The sequence below is a fragment of the Martes martes genome, assembly GCF_963455335.1.
Source record: "Martes martes genome assembly, chromosome: 7".
NCBI classification, from domain to species: domain Eukaryota; kingdom Metazoa; phylum Chordata; class Mammalia; order Carnivora; family Mustelidae; genus Martes; species Martes martes.
The window spans coordinates 83198077-83215873 of record NC_137894.1 but is presented as its reverse complement, the minus strand read 5'-3'; the positions used below and the strand labels follow the sequence as shown (position 1 = coordinate 83215873).

The 17797-nt window shown below is 35.5% G+C and overlaps 1 protein-coding gene across 2 annotated transcripts in view; it reads right to left on the bottom strand.

Annotated features, from left to right (window-relative positions):
- The window catches only part of SRP54 (signal recognition particle 54), a 46931-nt gene that overhangs the window by 8281 nt on the left and 20853 nt on the right, over positions 1 to 17797 (bottom strand). For both annotated transcript variants that reach the window (XM_080808106.1, XM_080808107.1), the window contains 10 exons: positions 17542 to 17626; positions 13682 to 13786; positions 12073 to 12139; positions 11935 to 11992; positions 8440 to 8590; positions 6501 to 6649; positions 6026 to 6126; positions 5438 to 5524; positions 2112 to 2185; positions 1787 to 1895 (listed from right to left, as the gene is read on the bottom strand). In XM_080808106.1, the coding sequence (XP_080664232.1) occupies positions 1787 to 1895; positions 2112 to 2185; positions 5438 to 5524; positions 6026 to 6126; positions 6501 to 6649; positions 8440 to 8590; positions 11935 to 11992; positions 12073 to 12139; positions 13682 to 13786; positions 17542 to 17626 (986 nt within the window). The remainder of the gene's footprint in view (positions 1 to 1786; positions 1896 to 2111; positions 2186 to 5437; positions 5525 to 6025; positions 6127 to 6500; positions 6650 to 8439; positions 8591 to 11934; positions 11993 to 12072; positions 12140 to 13681; positions 13787 to 17541; positions 17627 to 17797) is intronic.

Genomic DNA, 17797 nt, shown 5'->3' with positions numbered 1-17797 from the left:
TAAGACAAAACAGACGAGGGACAAAGGTGGACATTATATACAAATGACAAAAAGGTCAATTTACCAAGAAGACAAAACAATCCTAAATGTGTACTGTACCCAACAAAAGAGCTTACCTGACAAAAAAATTATAGAACTAAGAGGAGAAAAGCTCGGCACTTCAATACCTTCATCTCCATAATCAATAGAACCACTAGACAGAAAATCAGCAAGGATATAAATCTTGGTTGACCTCAGTTTCTAGCTTGGGTGACTGAGTAGATAGATACCTATCAGATAGTTGGAAGTGTCACTCCCCAAGGGAGAAAACTACATTTTGGATCCATGCCTCAGAAAACTTTCAAACATGTAAACAGAGATGTTTGTCCACCATTTAGTGAGCATCTAGAAAAGAGGTGGTCCAGAGTGCAGACTCTTGAGCCAGAATGCCTGAGTTTGACCCCCAGTCTCTCCACCCTGTAGTTAGCATCCTTGAGCAAATGACTCAACTTTCCTGTATCTCAGTTTCCTAATCTGCAAAAGCTATATAATAATGGATTTTAACCCTAGAAATGTCCCTTGGGAGTTACTGTGATGATTAGATGGGTTAATATAAATAAAAAGCTCAGGAGAGAGTAAATACTCTAGATATGGCTGTAATTATTAATTTTACCTACAAAACTTTTTGTAGTATTGAAGACACACAGATGAGAAAGACACAATCTTATTTGGGTTACTACGGAAGCCTAGAGCTCAGGAAAGAGGTAGAGACTACAAAAAAATAATCGGTCAAGCAAAGAGAAAGTACAGATGTGGATGAATTATTCAAAGAAAATGAGCAGAATGAGAAGAAACATTGGCTGAGGACAGAACCTGTAGTATATAGTCATTTTAGGGACAGGCTGAAAAAATGGCTAGGTTAACAAGAAAGGTAAGCATAAAATTAGTGAGATGGCATAATAGAAGCCAAGAAAAAAAGGTGATTAACAACAGCCAATGTTTAAAGGTCAAGAAAAAGACTGAAAAAAATCCATTGGAGCAGCTCAGTAGGTTACTGGAAACCTTTGTATGATCTGTTTCCATGTGGTGGTGGGGAAAGAAGTTAGATTTCAATAGTTTGAGAAAAATGCAAACTGTTCTTTTAAGAAGTTTGACTAAAAAGAGAAAAAAAAAAGAATAAAAAAGCATGAGGGAGGATAGCCCAGAAAACCTGAACTTAAGAATGTTTATATGCTGATGGGGGAAAAAAGTCAGTAGGTAAGAAGAGACTGGAGATACAGGAAAGGATTTTATTGAGGGTATACCTTCCCTCTTCTGCTCACCCCTCCCCAACTTGTGCACGCACACACTCTCTCTCCCTCTAAAAAAAAAAAAAAAAGACTGAAACTTTGAGAGCTTCAGTGCCAAGTAAGTTTGTAAACATTGCTTAAACTATCTCTCTTACAGATTCCCAATTCACGTTATAATAAATAAACTTATAATAAATAAACTTAATAGTTTTTTAACCCAGAATTCCCTCACATTCATTTGACTATGGAACTCTCAGTTATTTCTATCATCATCAAGAAGAACGAGTGTTCTCTGGAGAACACTTGGGAGAGTGTTTGGAAATGTACTAGACATTTCTATGAAGTCAATCCAATAGTCATAACCCTTCGAGTAAGAGCTTTCAAACAGCTATAAATCTACCTACCAATAATCTTCCAGTCTAAATTTTTCTCCATCTTGTCCACAAGAACACAGTGAAACTATCCACTTGCAAATATTCAGAATGTTGTCCTCTAACTCAAATAATCTGCCATCTTACCTTGATCATTCATACTATCCATTATCGTCATTAATTTCTTTAGCCTTGCCATTGACTCCTGTTCATTTCCTTTGCTCATAAAGTCTGTTCCAAAACCAGGGATCATCCCCTGAAATAAATATATTTAAACATAAAAATCAACAATAGCTTGAAATTAAATTGTTCAGAATGTTCACATTTAACTACTGGCTTTATTTTTGACACTAAGTTTTTAAAATTTTTTTATACAAACAGCAAAAATAATAAAAGCAAATGCATCTATTTTTAAAATTTTTAATGAAAAGCAGAAGAAGAAAGAAAAAAAAAAACTTTTAGGATAACTAACCAAGATCTGACTGAAGGGGCCCATTTTCATGATATTTTGAAATTGTTCATACATGTCTCGCAATGTAAACTGACCTGAAATACAATATAAATGGTTCAGATATATTAGAGAATGTACATTTCCATTCAATAAAATTAATCTTTTCCTTAGTCATGGGTTCATCCTGAAGCACACTTGTAAAACATCCAACTGATAAACATTCCTGAGCAGTCACTAGGGGCAAGATCATAGGGTGAATGCACTGTAGAATATAACACAGATTCTGTCCTAGAGAAGCTCACGTTCTATCAGAGAAGAGGGACAAAAACAAATATGCAAAAACCTTGAAAACGAGGCAACCCAACTCCACCCAATAGGATGACTAAAAAGCCTGACAGCACCAAAAGTTAAAGAAGATGTGGAGCAAGAAGAACTCTCACATGTTGCTGGTGAGAATGAAAAATGGCAAAACACTTTAGAAGATTATCTGGCGTTTCCTAAACAACTTGGCTGTCCACAGGACAGGAAAGCGATAGACTGTGGATGAAATACTACCCAGCAACAAAAGAACAAGCTACAGGTACACGCAACTAAATGGATGAATGTCAAAAATTTATGCTAAATCAAAGAAACTAGGTTGGGGGAGGGTGGGAGAAAGGACATAACTCTAGGAGTCTTACAATATGATGTACTTACTGGGAAGGAGAATGAGCAAACTTTGTAGTTAATGGAAATGTTGTTTCCTGATGGATATGGGTTATTCTGCATTGTCAAAATTGATGGAATCATATCCTTAGGAACCAATCATTTCACTATGTGTAAATGAACTTAAATTAACAACAACAATCCAGAGTATTTTCTATTTATGTCCTAAAGATATAACTAGAAAAGGTATTTGGGTTTTGCCGTTCTGTTATATTTAAGGGGCAGTACAATATTTTAAAGGAAATGTTAGAGCAGACAGCTAGAAATGCAAAAATAAACAATGGTAGAAAAAGTTAAGGCTGAAATACACATTTGGCTATTATATAGAAGGGACCATTGAAGCCATGATAGTATATGAAATCCACTGTCATGGAACCCAAGTGAAGAGTTTGAAAACAAAAGAAAGATAACACTTAAATATTGGGAAAAAAGAAAGGTTACTACTTTTGCCCTTGGTGACCTCAGAAATAGTAGAATGCTAAGAGAGGAAGCAAAATGCAGATACAGGGAGAGACCTAAGAGTCAAAAAGTAGACTGACTAGGGATATAGTTTAGTGTGGTGATGGAAGCACTGGTAGGGCTGTCCAGTAGAGAGGAAGGTGGGGGAAAGAACCTGGCAATGAGGGATAGAATCATTTGTACAACAAATATTTATCAAAGATCTACGAAGTGCCAGAAATAGGTACTATAAACTTAAAAGGTGAGGAATACAGCTATGAAACTTACCTACATCTTCAGCAGGGAAGTCAGATATCTAGTAATTGTGATGAATAATACAAAAATTACAGGGTGCAATGGAAACATAAAGCAGAGAGTTGTAACTCAGTCCAGGGATCAGGTAAAGTGTCCCTAAAGAAGGAGAGACTGAAGTATGAGTAGGAGTTAGCCAGTACAGCTGGGGAGAGGAGGGTGGAAGTAGGAAGATGAGAGGATACCTGTCTAACAGGCAAAGGCACAGAGGTGACAGATAGCAATGTACATTTGAGAAGCTGAGTGAAATTCAGCCTGACCGGCACATGAAATGTTAAGAACAGCATCAAAAATGATACGGAAGGGAGTGCCTGGGTGGCGTCAGTTAAGCGGCTGTCTTCAGCTCAGGTCATAATCCCAGGGTCCTGGAATCGAGCCCTGCATTGGGCTCCCTGCTCAGTGGAGAGCCTGCTTCTCCCTCTCCCTCTGCCTGCGGCTCTGCCTACTTCTGCTCTCTCACTTTCTGTCAAATAACGAAGTCTCAAAAAAAAAAAAGTTACAGAAGATGTGGCCAGATGGTAGAGTCTTTTTTTTTTTTTAAGACTTTAATCTCTACACCCAACATGGGGCTCAAATTCACAACTCTTAGATCAAGAATCGCATGCTCCCCCAACTGAGCCAGCTAGGCACCCCAATGGTAGTGTCATTTAAAAACATCCTAAAGGCAATGGGAAGCCACCGAAAGATTTTTAAGAAAGGCAGTAATGGGATCAGACTTGCATTTTTCAAAGATCATTTAGCTACAGTATAAAAAATAGATCCAAGGGGAAGAATCCAAGAAACAGGAAGATTGTTAGAATAAACAATTTAGGCAAGAGATAAACTTGCATAACTGAAGGAGCTGAAGAGAAGGGAATGGAACGAAGATATTTAGGAGGTGGACTTACTAGGCCAGCTGACTGATGGGAAAAGGAAAGGGCAGAGTGAGGAAGAAATGAGTCCACGACAACACCCGTTTCTGCCTCTGGCAACAAGACATTAGCATTCATTGAAGATAACAACCTGGTAAGACAGTAGGATGGGTAGATACGGATATGCTGAATTTGAAGTATGGATGAAACATGCACGTATGGTCTAGTAAACATACAGATAACGGTCTGAAGCTCCAGAGAAAAGAAGATGGCCTAGCATTGATCCCTGAAGAACACCAACATTTAAGAGAGAGATAAAGGCATTGGTAACTGACAAGATAAGTGAGAAAGAGCAAAGAGGCAAAATAGTATGTGATAGAAAGGTCCATAATAATACATGTTGAAAGCTCCTGATTTTATATGTATCAACTGACTTAATCCTCACAACTCTATGAAGAAGAGATTTAGTATTACCTACTTTTTACAGATAAGGAAATAAAGGTTAAGTAATTTGAAAAAGTTATATAGCTAAAAATAGATCAGATATAAATTCAGGTATGATAGATTTAAGAACTTGAGCCCTTAATCACAACATATATGTTCTACAGTAGTCTTTAAAGTGGTGTGAAAAAATGTGTGTGCTTTATTTCATTCTTTCAAATTTCTTTATATTTTATTATATATTATATATATGCATATATACACACACATAATTTATAAGTAAACAAAAAAATTTTTAAATTTATAAGTAAACAGATTAGAAAAAGTGTTCCCACTTACATTTAACCTGTTCTACTTCAAGAAATCCAATGAAAACCTTAATTTTAACCTTAAGGCAATTTGATTACAAGGAAGAAAACAAAAACACTCAATTCTACAATTGTTCACATATCTGAGATTTAAAATGATTTGCATATAATAAACATTTGATGAATTGAACTGTAATAATAAATTTATCATTTCAAACAAATTAACAGTAGCTTTATCAAAAAGAAATCATAGAAAGACATCTGAGAGCAAATGCTTTTGCTTCTCATATACCATGTTTCAACTTCTCTATAAGTGCTTCATTGTCATCCAACTTCAACTCATTGACTTTATCTATTAGTCCTTCAATGTCGCCCATACCTACAAGACCCCAAAAAAAGAAAAATTAACAACAGTATATGCTTTACATTATTAAAAAATACATGCCCACAGATAATACTCCTGTGAGATAGCAGGTCAGACGTTCCTACTATACTTTACAGGTGAGAAAACTGAACTTTCAGAGGTTAAATGACAAAGCAGGGACTCTAGCGCAAGGTTTTATTCCAATTCCATGCTCTCTATTACCTGGTACAAAAAGTTTTACTGCCATTTCCCCCTGCTATTACCAAAACTACATATTTTTGTATTGTGCTCTAAAACTTTTCCAAAGAACTTTCCATCTAATAGCTCATTCTACCACTCTCACCACAAGAAGCAGAAAACCATCATCCTTATTTTTTACAGATGAGGAAGATAAATTGTAGAAGGTAATGATTTTCCTAAACTAGTCAATGAAAGGGCAGGATTAAAATCCTAATCTGTCCTAAAGATCCATGCTATTTCTTGGAGACTTCTCTATATCCCCACCACTGTACATACCAAGAAGCTTGCTGATGAAAGGCTGTGTTTTGAAAGGTTCAAAGTCATCTATGTGTTCCCCTGTACCGATGAAAATAATTGGACTTTTTGTGGCAGCAACACTGCAAAGAAAAAGAAAACAAAAGATAATCTCAAAAAAGCAAACAAATTTCTAGCAGATATCAAAGTAATTAGACAAAAGTACACAGTTCCAAGTTTCTTTTCACTTGTTAAAACAGAACAATATAAGAAAGACTCCAAAATTCTGTTTCTATTTAAACTTCTTTTACAGACCATATTTTGGTCCACTACTGGATGATATCCTATTTTTTAAAAATTTTTTAAGTTGGAGTATATATTGAAATATATTTTAAATGATCAATAAGAAAGCCATAAATACATACACACACACACACACACACACACACACACACACACACACACACAAATACCATATAAGCCCAAGACATAGGACAATAGCATTAATGACACTTACGCACTGAGTGCACCACCTCCTTTTGCATGGCCATCAAGTTTTGTCACTATGACTGAGGCTACATCTACTTTATCTTTAAAAGCCTTTGCCTGGGCTTCACAAGCCTGCCCAATGGAGGCATCCATCACATAAACAATGTTATCAGGTTGCTAGAAAATTTAAAGAAAGATACATATTTTTACTGCTCTTAAGCAAATTTCATCATTAGAAGCTACACAAAAACACTTCTTATAAATAATTATTCATTAAATTAATAAATATTAATTGAGGGAGTTCTGGACTATGTATTAGGCACCATTTAGGTCCTGAGACTAAGAGATAAACAAGAAAAATCCTTGTCTTTGTGAGACTTATATTCTAGTCAGAAGAGACAGATAATAAATGGGCAAGTCAACATTTCAGATGTACAACAATTAAAATGGGATAGAGAGTTATCAGTTTTGAGGTGTGGGAGACTTCTTTAGGTAGGGCAGCCAGCAGGGATCTCTCCGGAGATAACATCTGAGATGAGGCCAGAATAAAGAGGGAAAAAGTTACACAAAGATCTGGAGGAATCACATTCTAGGCAAAGGGAATACTAAAAGTAAGAGGAAAAAAGTAGAAAAGTGTGCACTAAAGCCAAAATGAGTGAAACACGTGAGGTTATTTCCCTTAGTTCGGCTCAACAAGGTTAAAATAATGGCACGGTTAAAAAGAAACTTATTGGCATTAACCATTAGCCAAAGAATTACTGCCAACTTCTCAACAGCAAAACATGGGTTCATGGGCAAAATACATTCTACAGATGTATTTTGTACACCTAAGTTATTTCCATCACAGTTTTAAAGAGACTAAACGATCATTAACATTTTTAAATGCTTCATTTTGAAAATCTTTCTTGTCTAAAGTAAATGTCCCAATTTAATTTAAATAATTTACAGTAAGAAAATTCAATAAAGGGGTGCCTGGGTGGCTCAGTCGGTTAAGCATCTGTCTTCAGCTCAGGTCGTGGTCCCAGGGTCCTGGGATGGGTCCTCACGTTGGGCTCCCTGCTCAGAGGGAGTCGGCTTCTCCCTCTCCTTCTGCCTCTGCCCCCAATTATGCTGTCCCTCTCTCTTACTCTCTCTCTCAAATAAATAAATAAAATCTGGGGCGTCTGGGTGGCTCAGTGGGTTAGAGCCTCTGCCTTGGGCTCAGGTCATGATCCCAGGGTCCTGGGATCGAGCCCCGCATCGGGTTCTCTGCTCGGCAGGGAGCCTGCTTCCCTTCCTCTCTCTCTGCCTGCCTCTCTGCCTATTTGTCTGTCGGATAAATAAATAAAATCTTTTAAAAATAAATAAATAAATAAAATCTTAAAAAAAAAAAAATTCAGTAGACGGGGTGCCTGGGTGGCTTAGTACCTTCAGCTCAGGTCATGATCCTGGAGTCCTGGGATTGAGCCCCACGTCAGGCTCCCTTAGACAGGAGTCTTCTACTCCCTTTTCTTCTACCTCTCCCCCTGCTCCTTCTCTCTCTCACTTCCTCTCTCTCTCAAATAAATAAAATTAAAAAAAAAAAAAAAGAGAGAGAGAGAGAGACTGTCCTAGTAACAGAGGCTATAAAGCTGAATAAAGCATTCTTAAAAAAAAATTTCAACAGATATTAAAGGTCAATTCTCAATTTTTGTTTCTTGTTTTTCTTATATATACAATAAGATGATTGACAAAGGACAATTTTTTTGATACATACTCAGGAAAATTTCATATCTAGTGTAGAGAAGATTAAGTCCTTATCATACAGATACACATACCGAACATAGAAATAAATTACTTGGAATCTACCGTACAGACAAAAAATAATTTATATGGATCTTAAACTCAATCAGGGGTTATAATTAAATTAACCAAATCCTTACAATGTTGTTAAATTCAAAGTTACAGGCGCCTGGGTGGCTTGGTGGGTTAAATTCAAAGTTACTTACTATAGCATTAGCAACTTGAAGCATTTCTTCAAACAAAGAGTCTTCCTGTTTATGGCGGCCACTTGTATCAACAATAATAATTTCAAAATTTTCATTTTTGAATTTCTCCACTCCTTCAGAGGCAATGATAACAGGATCCATTTCTGTATAGCTATTTAACAAGGACAAGTGATTTAATGACAACTGCAGAACAAAACTTTCAAATACTAATAATTTGGCAATTGCTGGTATACCTTTATTCAGAAAGTCATAATGATCACAATTTCAATTCAGAAGAATAAAATCTAATAAATATTAAAAACAGCAAACAAAACAATAAAAAATAAAAATAAAGATAGGAAACCACTCCTAGAAGAGCATAGAGCAATCATTTTCCAATTACAAAATTCTATGTGATTCTGCTGCATGTCTTATCTTGAATGAGTTGTTCTTCCCTCTAATACTTTTTATATTTCCTTTAATAAATGATTATTTTACATATGCTTTCCCATTTAACACCTTTTTGTAAGCATTTTATAAAACCGTTAAATATTCTGGAGTGCCTGGGTGGTTCAGTCGTTAAGCCTCTGCCTTCGGCTCAGGTCACGATCCTAGGGTCCTGGGATCAAGCCCCACATCGGGCTCCCTGCTTGGCAGGGAACCTGCTTCTCCCTCTCCCACTCTCCCTCTTGTGTTACCTCTCTCGCTGTCTCTCTCTGTCAAATAAATAAATAAATAAAAATCTTTAAAAAAAAACATTAAATATTCTTGTAAAACATGACTTTTAGGCTGTATAACATTCTATCATATGGTTATACTATCATTTATTAAATAAATGCCCTACTGTTGGTAATTTGAAATATTTCTAATTTCTTAGTATTAAAAATATAGCCAATATACAAAGAGATCATAATGCTGTTTCTTTGAAATTGTTATGACATACTCTTACACCTTGAATTTGGATCAAATGATTTGATAATTGAGGCTTTTGATTTCTTTTTTGTTAAATTTGATGGGAGTTCTGTGGGCTTCCAGGATTTGGATGTCTGTTTCCTTCCCCAGGTTAAGAAAGTTTTCAGCTATTATTTCCTACAACCAATAATCTGCCCCCGTTTCTCTCTCTTCTTCTGGGACTCCTACAATATGAATGTTATTACATTTAATGGATAAGCTTTTGGTTTCTAAAAGGAAAATGTCTTCCATATAAGTTTAATTTCATTCCTAATATAACCACAATCCTAATATAACCACATTTTCACAATCCTCAAATATCTTTTCTACTTGAAAATCAAGAAATGAGATCCCATTTTAATCTGTACCATTTTCAGAAGTAGCAACTTTTTACACAGATCAATACTGTCAAATGAAAAGACATGTTAAAACAAAGTTTTCCCCCTAAACTAACAATAAAAAATCAGGTAGGAAGGCATTTAATAAGAAAATGTGTGAGTTTTAAATGCAGAAAATTACTATATTTAAGGACATAAATTTTTAAAGCAAAAATGACATAGAAAGTTCTCAAACTCAACAAAACAAATATAGTAAAGGTGTCAGTTCTCCACTAAGTTAATTGGTTTCAATGTAGTTCCAATCAAAATTTAGGGAGATTTTTTAACTTAATGAGGAATTTTAAAATTTAATGTAGGAAAATAAACAGGTGAGAATAGGCAAGAGAATGTTGGAAAAAAAAGAGATTACCATTACCAGCTATTTTTAAATGTTAAAAACAATTAAAAATTTTAAATGTACAAAGAAACATATCATATACAAGTATACAATGGAACTGCAATGATGTCATAAAAAAAATTACCTTAAACAATATATGGTCTATTCCAGAATTATTAAGATCCTATTTTTTTAATAAATGTGTTAACGAAGTATAGTACATTTATATGGAAAAGTTGCACAAACTGTAAACTCAGTGAATTTTCACAAAGCAAACACCCAGACCAAGAAACAACAGAACCAGCAGCACACTTCCTCCCAAGAGTAATCACAATCTTGTCAATAAGATCCCATTTGTAATCAACTCTATAGTGGTCTACTGATATACAATAAGACACACCATTTTAAGTGTTCATTTTGATGAGTGTTGACAAATTTACATATAACCATTATCACAACAAAGTACAAAAGCACTATAGACAGCATTTCAATTTAAAATTATCTAACTATATCTGTGTATTCATTTGTACTGACATTGAAAAACAGCACAAGGGGGTGCCTGGGTGGCTCAGTGGGTTAAAACCTCTGCCTTCAGCCCAGGTCATGATCCCAGGGTCCTGGAATGGAGACCCGCATCAGCCTCTCTGCTCAGCGGGGAGCCTGTTTCCTCCTCTCTCTCTGCCTGCCTCTCTGCCTACTTGTGATCTCTGTCTGTCAAATAAATAAATAAAATCTTAAAAAAAAAAAAAAAAAGAAAGAAAAACAGCACGGGTGGACATGCTAAAAACTGGGAAGTGAAACTGTTAGTGCTTTCACTTCTTCAAATATTTTAAGCAATATAGATTTTTTTAAAAATACAGAACAAATGATAATATAATAAACAGTTCTGTATATATCCCCCCCAAAATAGATGCTAATATGTAAACTGAACAGCAGAGATGCAGTTCAAATTCTTCCTCAGTCCCACGCCCTTCAGTCCTCCCAGAGGAAACGATCACTAATACTTTACTCCATACGTGTATCATGTTTCTTAAATTTACATGAGCAAAGGAGAAATTATTTAATTAATGGTATGGAGAATACTGTTTAAAAAATGCTCTGGCTTTGGCCAATAGTTAATTATCAGCTAAATTATTTACAAATTTTGAACCCCAAGGATATAACTGATTTTTAAATCTATTATTAGAAATAGTTCTTATCCTAAAAATAAAATTCCTAACCTTATTCTCTAATCTACCTATTAGAAATCATAAAAAAAAACTTAAAGAAAAAAAAATTTAAATAAAGAATATAGGATAAGCCAAAGTTCATTAGCATTTCTGGCTAGCCAAAAAGGAGAGAGCAATGACTAACAAAATGATATCATTCATTAAATTACCTCCAATTTTAGCTTCTTTTAACTTTCTAAGAAACCAATTATATGAATAATGTTAAGAAAAATGCTACCCCCTGAAAAAGTCCTAAATTCAATCTAGACTTGATTCTTTTCATTAATCATTCTAACATGTATAAACTCCTATCCCCACTTTGTTCCAAGATCGAAACTTTTTTTTTTAAGATTTTTATTTATTTATTTGACAGAGAGAGAGAGATCACAAGCAGGCAGAGAGGCAGGCAGAGAGGGGGGAAGCAGGCTCCCCACTGAGCAGAGAGCCCGATGCAGGGCTCGATCCCAGGACCCTGAGGACCATGACCTGAGCTGAAGGCAGAAGTTTAACCCACTGAGCCACCAGGTACCCCAAAGATTCAAACTTCTAAGTAAATATTAAAATGTGACCAGGTAGCATAAAATAAAAGCTCAGACAAGATGAGACACATGAGGGAGTACCAAAATAAAAACCAGAAACCCACCTTCCATAGAATGGAATTCTTGCTTTGGTAGCATTCTGTTTTAGTTGGTCAAAAGCACCTATAAGATAAAGAGTTAATGAGTCCTAAAACTTGAAAATAAAAATTTCAGAGAACAGTTTTCAAATTTCAACACATTACCTGCTCTGAATGTGTCTGCACATATCAAACAGGTCTTCCAACCTTTCCTCTGGTAATAATATGCTAACTGGGAAAAGAACATTTAAAAAATAGAGTATCAATAACAACTAATTATTATACACACAATTTTTTCTGTTTACCCTTGTTATTTAAAGATTAAAGTAAAACTCCTCATATTCTCCTGAAAGTACTATTATTACATTAAGTTTTTGTCTGAAATTCCAGTCAGTTAACATATAGTGTAATATTGGTTTCAGGGGTACACTATAGTGATTCCACGTGTCCATACAGCACCTGATGCTCATCACAGCAAGTGTATTCCTTAATCCCCATCACCTGTGTCACCCAACCCCCCCCCCACCCATCTCCCCTCTGGTAACCAGCAGTTTGCTCTCTATAATTAAGGGTCTGTTTCTTGGTTTGTGTCTCTCTCTCTTTTCTACCCCCTTTGTTTGTTTCGTTTTTTAAATTCCACATATGAGGGGCACCTAGGTGGCTCAGTCAGTTAAGCATCTCCCTTCAGCTCAGGTCAGGATTCCAGGGTCCTGGGATCGAGCCCCATATTGGGCTCCCTGCTTGGTAGGAAGTCTGCTTCTCCCTCTCCCACTCCCCCTGCTTGTGTTCCCTCTCTCACTGTGTCTCCCTGTCAAAAAAAAAAAAAAAATCTTTTAAAAAAATTAATAAATTCCACATATGAGTGAAATCATATGGTATTTGTCTTTCTCTGACTTATTTCACTTAGTGTAATATTCCATCCATGTCATAGCAAATGGCAAGATTTCATTCTTTTTATGGCTGAATAATATTCCATTGTGTGTCTGTGTGTGTCACACACAGGTAGAGCCTGACACGGGGCTCAATCTCATGACCCTGAGATCATGACCTGAGCAGAAATCCAGATTTGGACACTCAACCAACTGAGCCACCCAGGTGCCCCTATTATTACATTATTGAATACAGCAAATTTGCTAACAAGTTTAAATTCTAACTGCCACCCAGTAACATTCAAAGGATATAAAATGCTTAAGCAATACATGACCACAGTGAAAAATGTTACTACTATTAATGTTAATTAATAAAAACAAACAAAAACATAACCCTCTAAGAAATAATCCTTTTCTCTTTTTTCTAGAGTATAACATAACTGAGGCTTGTGAAACAAAATCTGGTAACAAACCTGAGGCACCCAATTCTGGAGAAAGAGGTGGTATAATGAGTGAAAAATTAGTAGAAGGATATGTAAAATGAAGATCTAGATTATGCTGGGTGGGACACTGTACAAAGGGAGCCTTGAACCATGGGAAATAAGGTAAACTTTCCATGTTCTCTTCTCCAAAAATCATATCCTCAGTTCCTTAAAGGGTAGGCCAGTCTCTTTAGTAAAAGAAACAGCATAGTTACAGAAAAGTCTTCCATTCTTACAAAAAACAACCACAAGGGAGATTCTGGGATTCCTTCTTATTGTACAAAAAGCTATTACAAAAATGTAATAATATACTGAGTAACAGAAAATTGTAAAGCAACAATATTAGCCTGGTTTTAACATAAAACTTGATTTATACAAACATCTCTTCTCCATGACTCTTTTTCAAGACTAAGTATAATTTACCTTTGAACATGTTGTTGTTTTACCACTCCCCTGCAATCCAACAAACATGATCACATTCTGTTTTCCTTTAGTGGGTGTCCATGCTTTAACTCCAGGGTCTACAAGCTAGGTATCAAAAATAAAATAAAAATAAAATCAGGTTAACATATGCTTATGTTCAAAACCCCTCTCTCCACAAATTCTGAATTGTAAAAAGAATTTAAAGACATTTTAGTATAAGAGGCAACAATAATCCTACCATTCTAATACAAATTTACTATTTCCCTTTGTACATACATAGTGAAATTTAAGAATATAAAATAATCCACTGCAAAGTCATAAGCAAACCTATACTCCCAAATTCAGAGAAAGGATCTCAAGACATTTTTTTTTAGAATAAGCTGGAATGTGAATAGTGAGACCAAGTTTGAGCTAAAGGAGCAATCTACATCAGCACTACAGAAATATAAAAATATATGTGCAGGCCACATATGAACTTTTAAATTGCTAGTAATGACATTAAAGAAAATGAAAATAAGTGATAATAATTTTAATACTTTATTTAATCTAATATATTAAAATGCTATCATTTCAACACATAATCTATATTTAAAAATTAATGAGATATATTATATTCCTTTTCCCCATACACGGTCTTCAAATTTGGCATCTTTTTCATACAGCACATCTCAATGTGGACTAACTACATTACAAGTGCTCAGTAACTACACAGGGCTAGTAGCTGCCATATTGGGACACCTATCTTCATGTTTAGTTTAATAAATGTTTATGTATGAGCAAAATTACAAATTGCGTGTGAAAGATTTTCCAGGTCAGTCAGATGTCAAATTTTCCAATGCCAAAGACCCACTGTTCTATGAAGTTGTTATATTTAGAGAGCCAGTAAAAAATAATCGCCAATTTCATGAGTCAGTGGGAAATTAAGGTTCGTATATGGACAGCCCCCAAATGATATACATGAGTTCATTTAAAAAAACAATTCCTTTGCAAGTCAGTTGTTGAGAGCTGGAAGCATGTATCTCCACATCATAATAAAGCCATAATTGCAGTTAATGCCCTAGATCAGAGACCAGCAAACTATGTGTGAATAAAGTTTTTATGGAACATCGTCCCATGCCCATTCATTTACTGCTTTTGCGCTACAGCAGCACAGTGGGATAGCTGCAACAGAAATCATATGACCCACAAAGCCTAAACTATCTAGTCCTTAAGAAAAAGTTTGCAAGACCCATGTGAGACGAACCATAAGGTCACACAGTCTGTATTATACCTGAATTTCAAGGAAAGCCATGTGGTAGCAAAGGCAGGAAAAGAGAACAAATTTTGTTATCTCTTTTCCAGGCACAGGCCTAGCTTTAGGGAAACTTCTGAAATAGGCACAATAGATCTTAAACATAAATTCACTCTCCCTCCCTCTAGATCCTTTCAGATACTCACACTACCCTATATTCACCTCCAGTCTCCGTATCTCACAGCAGAAGCACTCAGCTCTCTATGAATCTAAATTTGGAACATATGTGTTTTAGTGACTAATTATTTTATAAATCTAACTTCTATTCCTCCTGCACCCTAAAACAGCAGTACTTTGCAGTCTCAGGATTCCTTTATAATTATAGTAGTTTTTAAGGTTAATTGCAATGTAGAATCTGAAACCATATAAACTCCATACTCCATTCCATTAAAATCTGTTATTCTATCTTGCACTTTGAATGCATCTTATGCTGGTGCATGATTTTATAACATCATATATTAGTCACTGACAAATTTCATTACACAACAAGAAAATTTATTATATCAATACTGATCTCATCAGAAATGTACTGGGATCCTGTCAAACTCATGGTGGAGATACAAGTTTCTAGTTTTCTTTCTTTTTTTTTTTTTTAAGATTTTATTATTTATTTGACAGAGAGAGATCACAAGTAGGCAGAGAGGCAGGCGCTGGGGGGGTGGGGAGGCAGGCTCCTTGCTGAGCAGAGAGCCTGAGGCAGGGCTTGATCCCAGGACCCTGAGATCATGACCTGAGCCGAAGGCAGAGGCTTAACCCACTGAGCCACCCAGGCGCCCCAAGTTTCTAGTTTTCACTGGAAAGCTCAAATTTTTTCACTGGCCACAGTACAGTTATTTATTTGCCTTAAAGTGACAGGCTCACTTTACTTGAAAATCTTATTCAAGTCTGAATTACCACAGGTTATCTGTCTGTTGTTTGTTCACATAAAAACGGTGTTTTATGAAAGCAACAGCTAGCTCAGCTTGCACTCAAATAATCACACATGTCTCTTCCTCCATACAACCATCAAATTTCAGTATGCAGCAAAAGAGCTTTCTATGTACTTCCCATTTCATGCCACAAAATCGTACAAAGATGTATATACTCAGAGGTTAAGATTTAATACAACTAATAACTTCTACTGCTCCATCAAGGGCATTCTTTTTTTTTAATTAACATATAGTGTATTATTTGTTTCAGGGGTACAGGTCTGTGATATCAAGAGCATTCTTAAGTAAAACAGCTTCACACACCCCCCACAACAAGTGTGTAGTAGTAAAAAGTATAATGACTACTAGTATAGTTTGGTACTCCGACCTTGATTCATGCTAGGGAATTTTACCCACCATTGCTTTTGAACTACTGGCACAAATATCAAACAATACAAAAGGCAAATAATGTCTTAGTATTGTTATGAAAAGTTTTGACCTTGTTTTGTACATCACTGCTCTAGACCATATGCTTCTGAGTATAGGGACCAGTCTAATTTATCTCTATCAGCAGCATCTGACGTATTGCCGAGAATAAAGCAGGTACTCAAAAAATGCTTCTTGCCTACAGATGCCAAACCCTTAAAACAGAAATTTTCACTAACCCCGTATTGACCTCGGGGCTAGATGAAAAGCAAACTAGAAATAAAATGAGGAGTCCTACAAGGAGTTTGGCGATCAGACCTGTGTTTGCCACTTACTAACTGTCTCATTTTTCTCAACTGCAAACTGATAAGCATAACTGGATAAAGTCTCTGACCTCTTTAAGGTCTGATTTTCTTTTTTTAAAATTAAATAGTCTATAAGACTACATGAAATGATACAACCATCTGAGATACTAGACTTTTTCAGAGTATCAATCAATCAGCTCTGCTGAAACCAAAGGAGTAAATGAAACTATTGGAAAATGAAGAAATAAATGGAAAAATACTGGAAGACCACTAGCAGACATCTGTTCCTCTAAAAAATTTTTTTCAGTTCCTTCCTTTTTTTGCCCCCTACCACTGGACCCATATATATTTTTTAAAGCTCTAAGATTTTCACCATAATTTTCATGACCACAGCAGCAATATCAGTTCTAAGGTGATACCAGGCCATAGGCTGTATTTACTACTTGCAAAATAAAATTTCACTAATTGCTCATAATCTAGACAAGAGTTGGGATATCTGATCTTTTCAAAGGGAATTCTGGACACAATAAACTGTTCAGAAAAGAACACTTGTCAAGAGTGACTTTCCATACAAAAGTAGGACCTTCAATAGGCAGAATCTGATATTAAAAAGGATATAAACTCAGGAGAGGCCCTTCCATCAATTTATCTGTAGTGAAGTTCTACCTTTCGTAACCCAGCTTTGGGAATTTTTATAGGAACAGTACTGGCCTTTCATATCTATACTCAGAACTTTGTATTCAGAAAACTCTATAATAAAAATAGGCCCCTTTAGAAAAGTTAATAATCCTTCAATTAATATTTTTAATAGAGGAATATTCTATAAAAACATTAAAAATATTCAAAACAGTATTCCTATTTGTGGTGCTATTGTATTTTTACCCACTGGAGTCCATGGAGAATCATATAGCACAATCCTGATACTTTTACCTTCACAAGTTCTTTAAATACAGCGTGCTGAATCATTTTTCTTTTGTTAAGACCAGATGCCATCTCTTCAAGATCAATAGCAGACCTTCATGATGATGGTTTTTGTGGGGAGGAAAGAGAAAAGCCAGTTAAGACACTCTGAAAAAAAGTTTCTGCTCCAAAAAAAAGTAAAAATATTCAATCATTCACATTAATAGTCTTCTGATTAAAATGTGTAAAATTACTACAGATTCATAAGTCTATGGAAGAATTTACC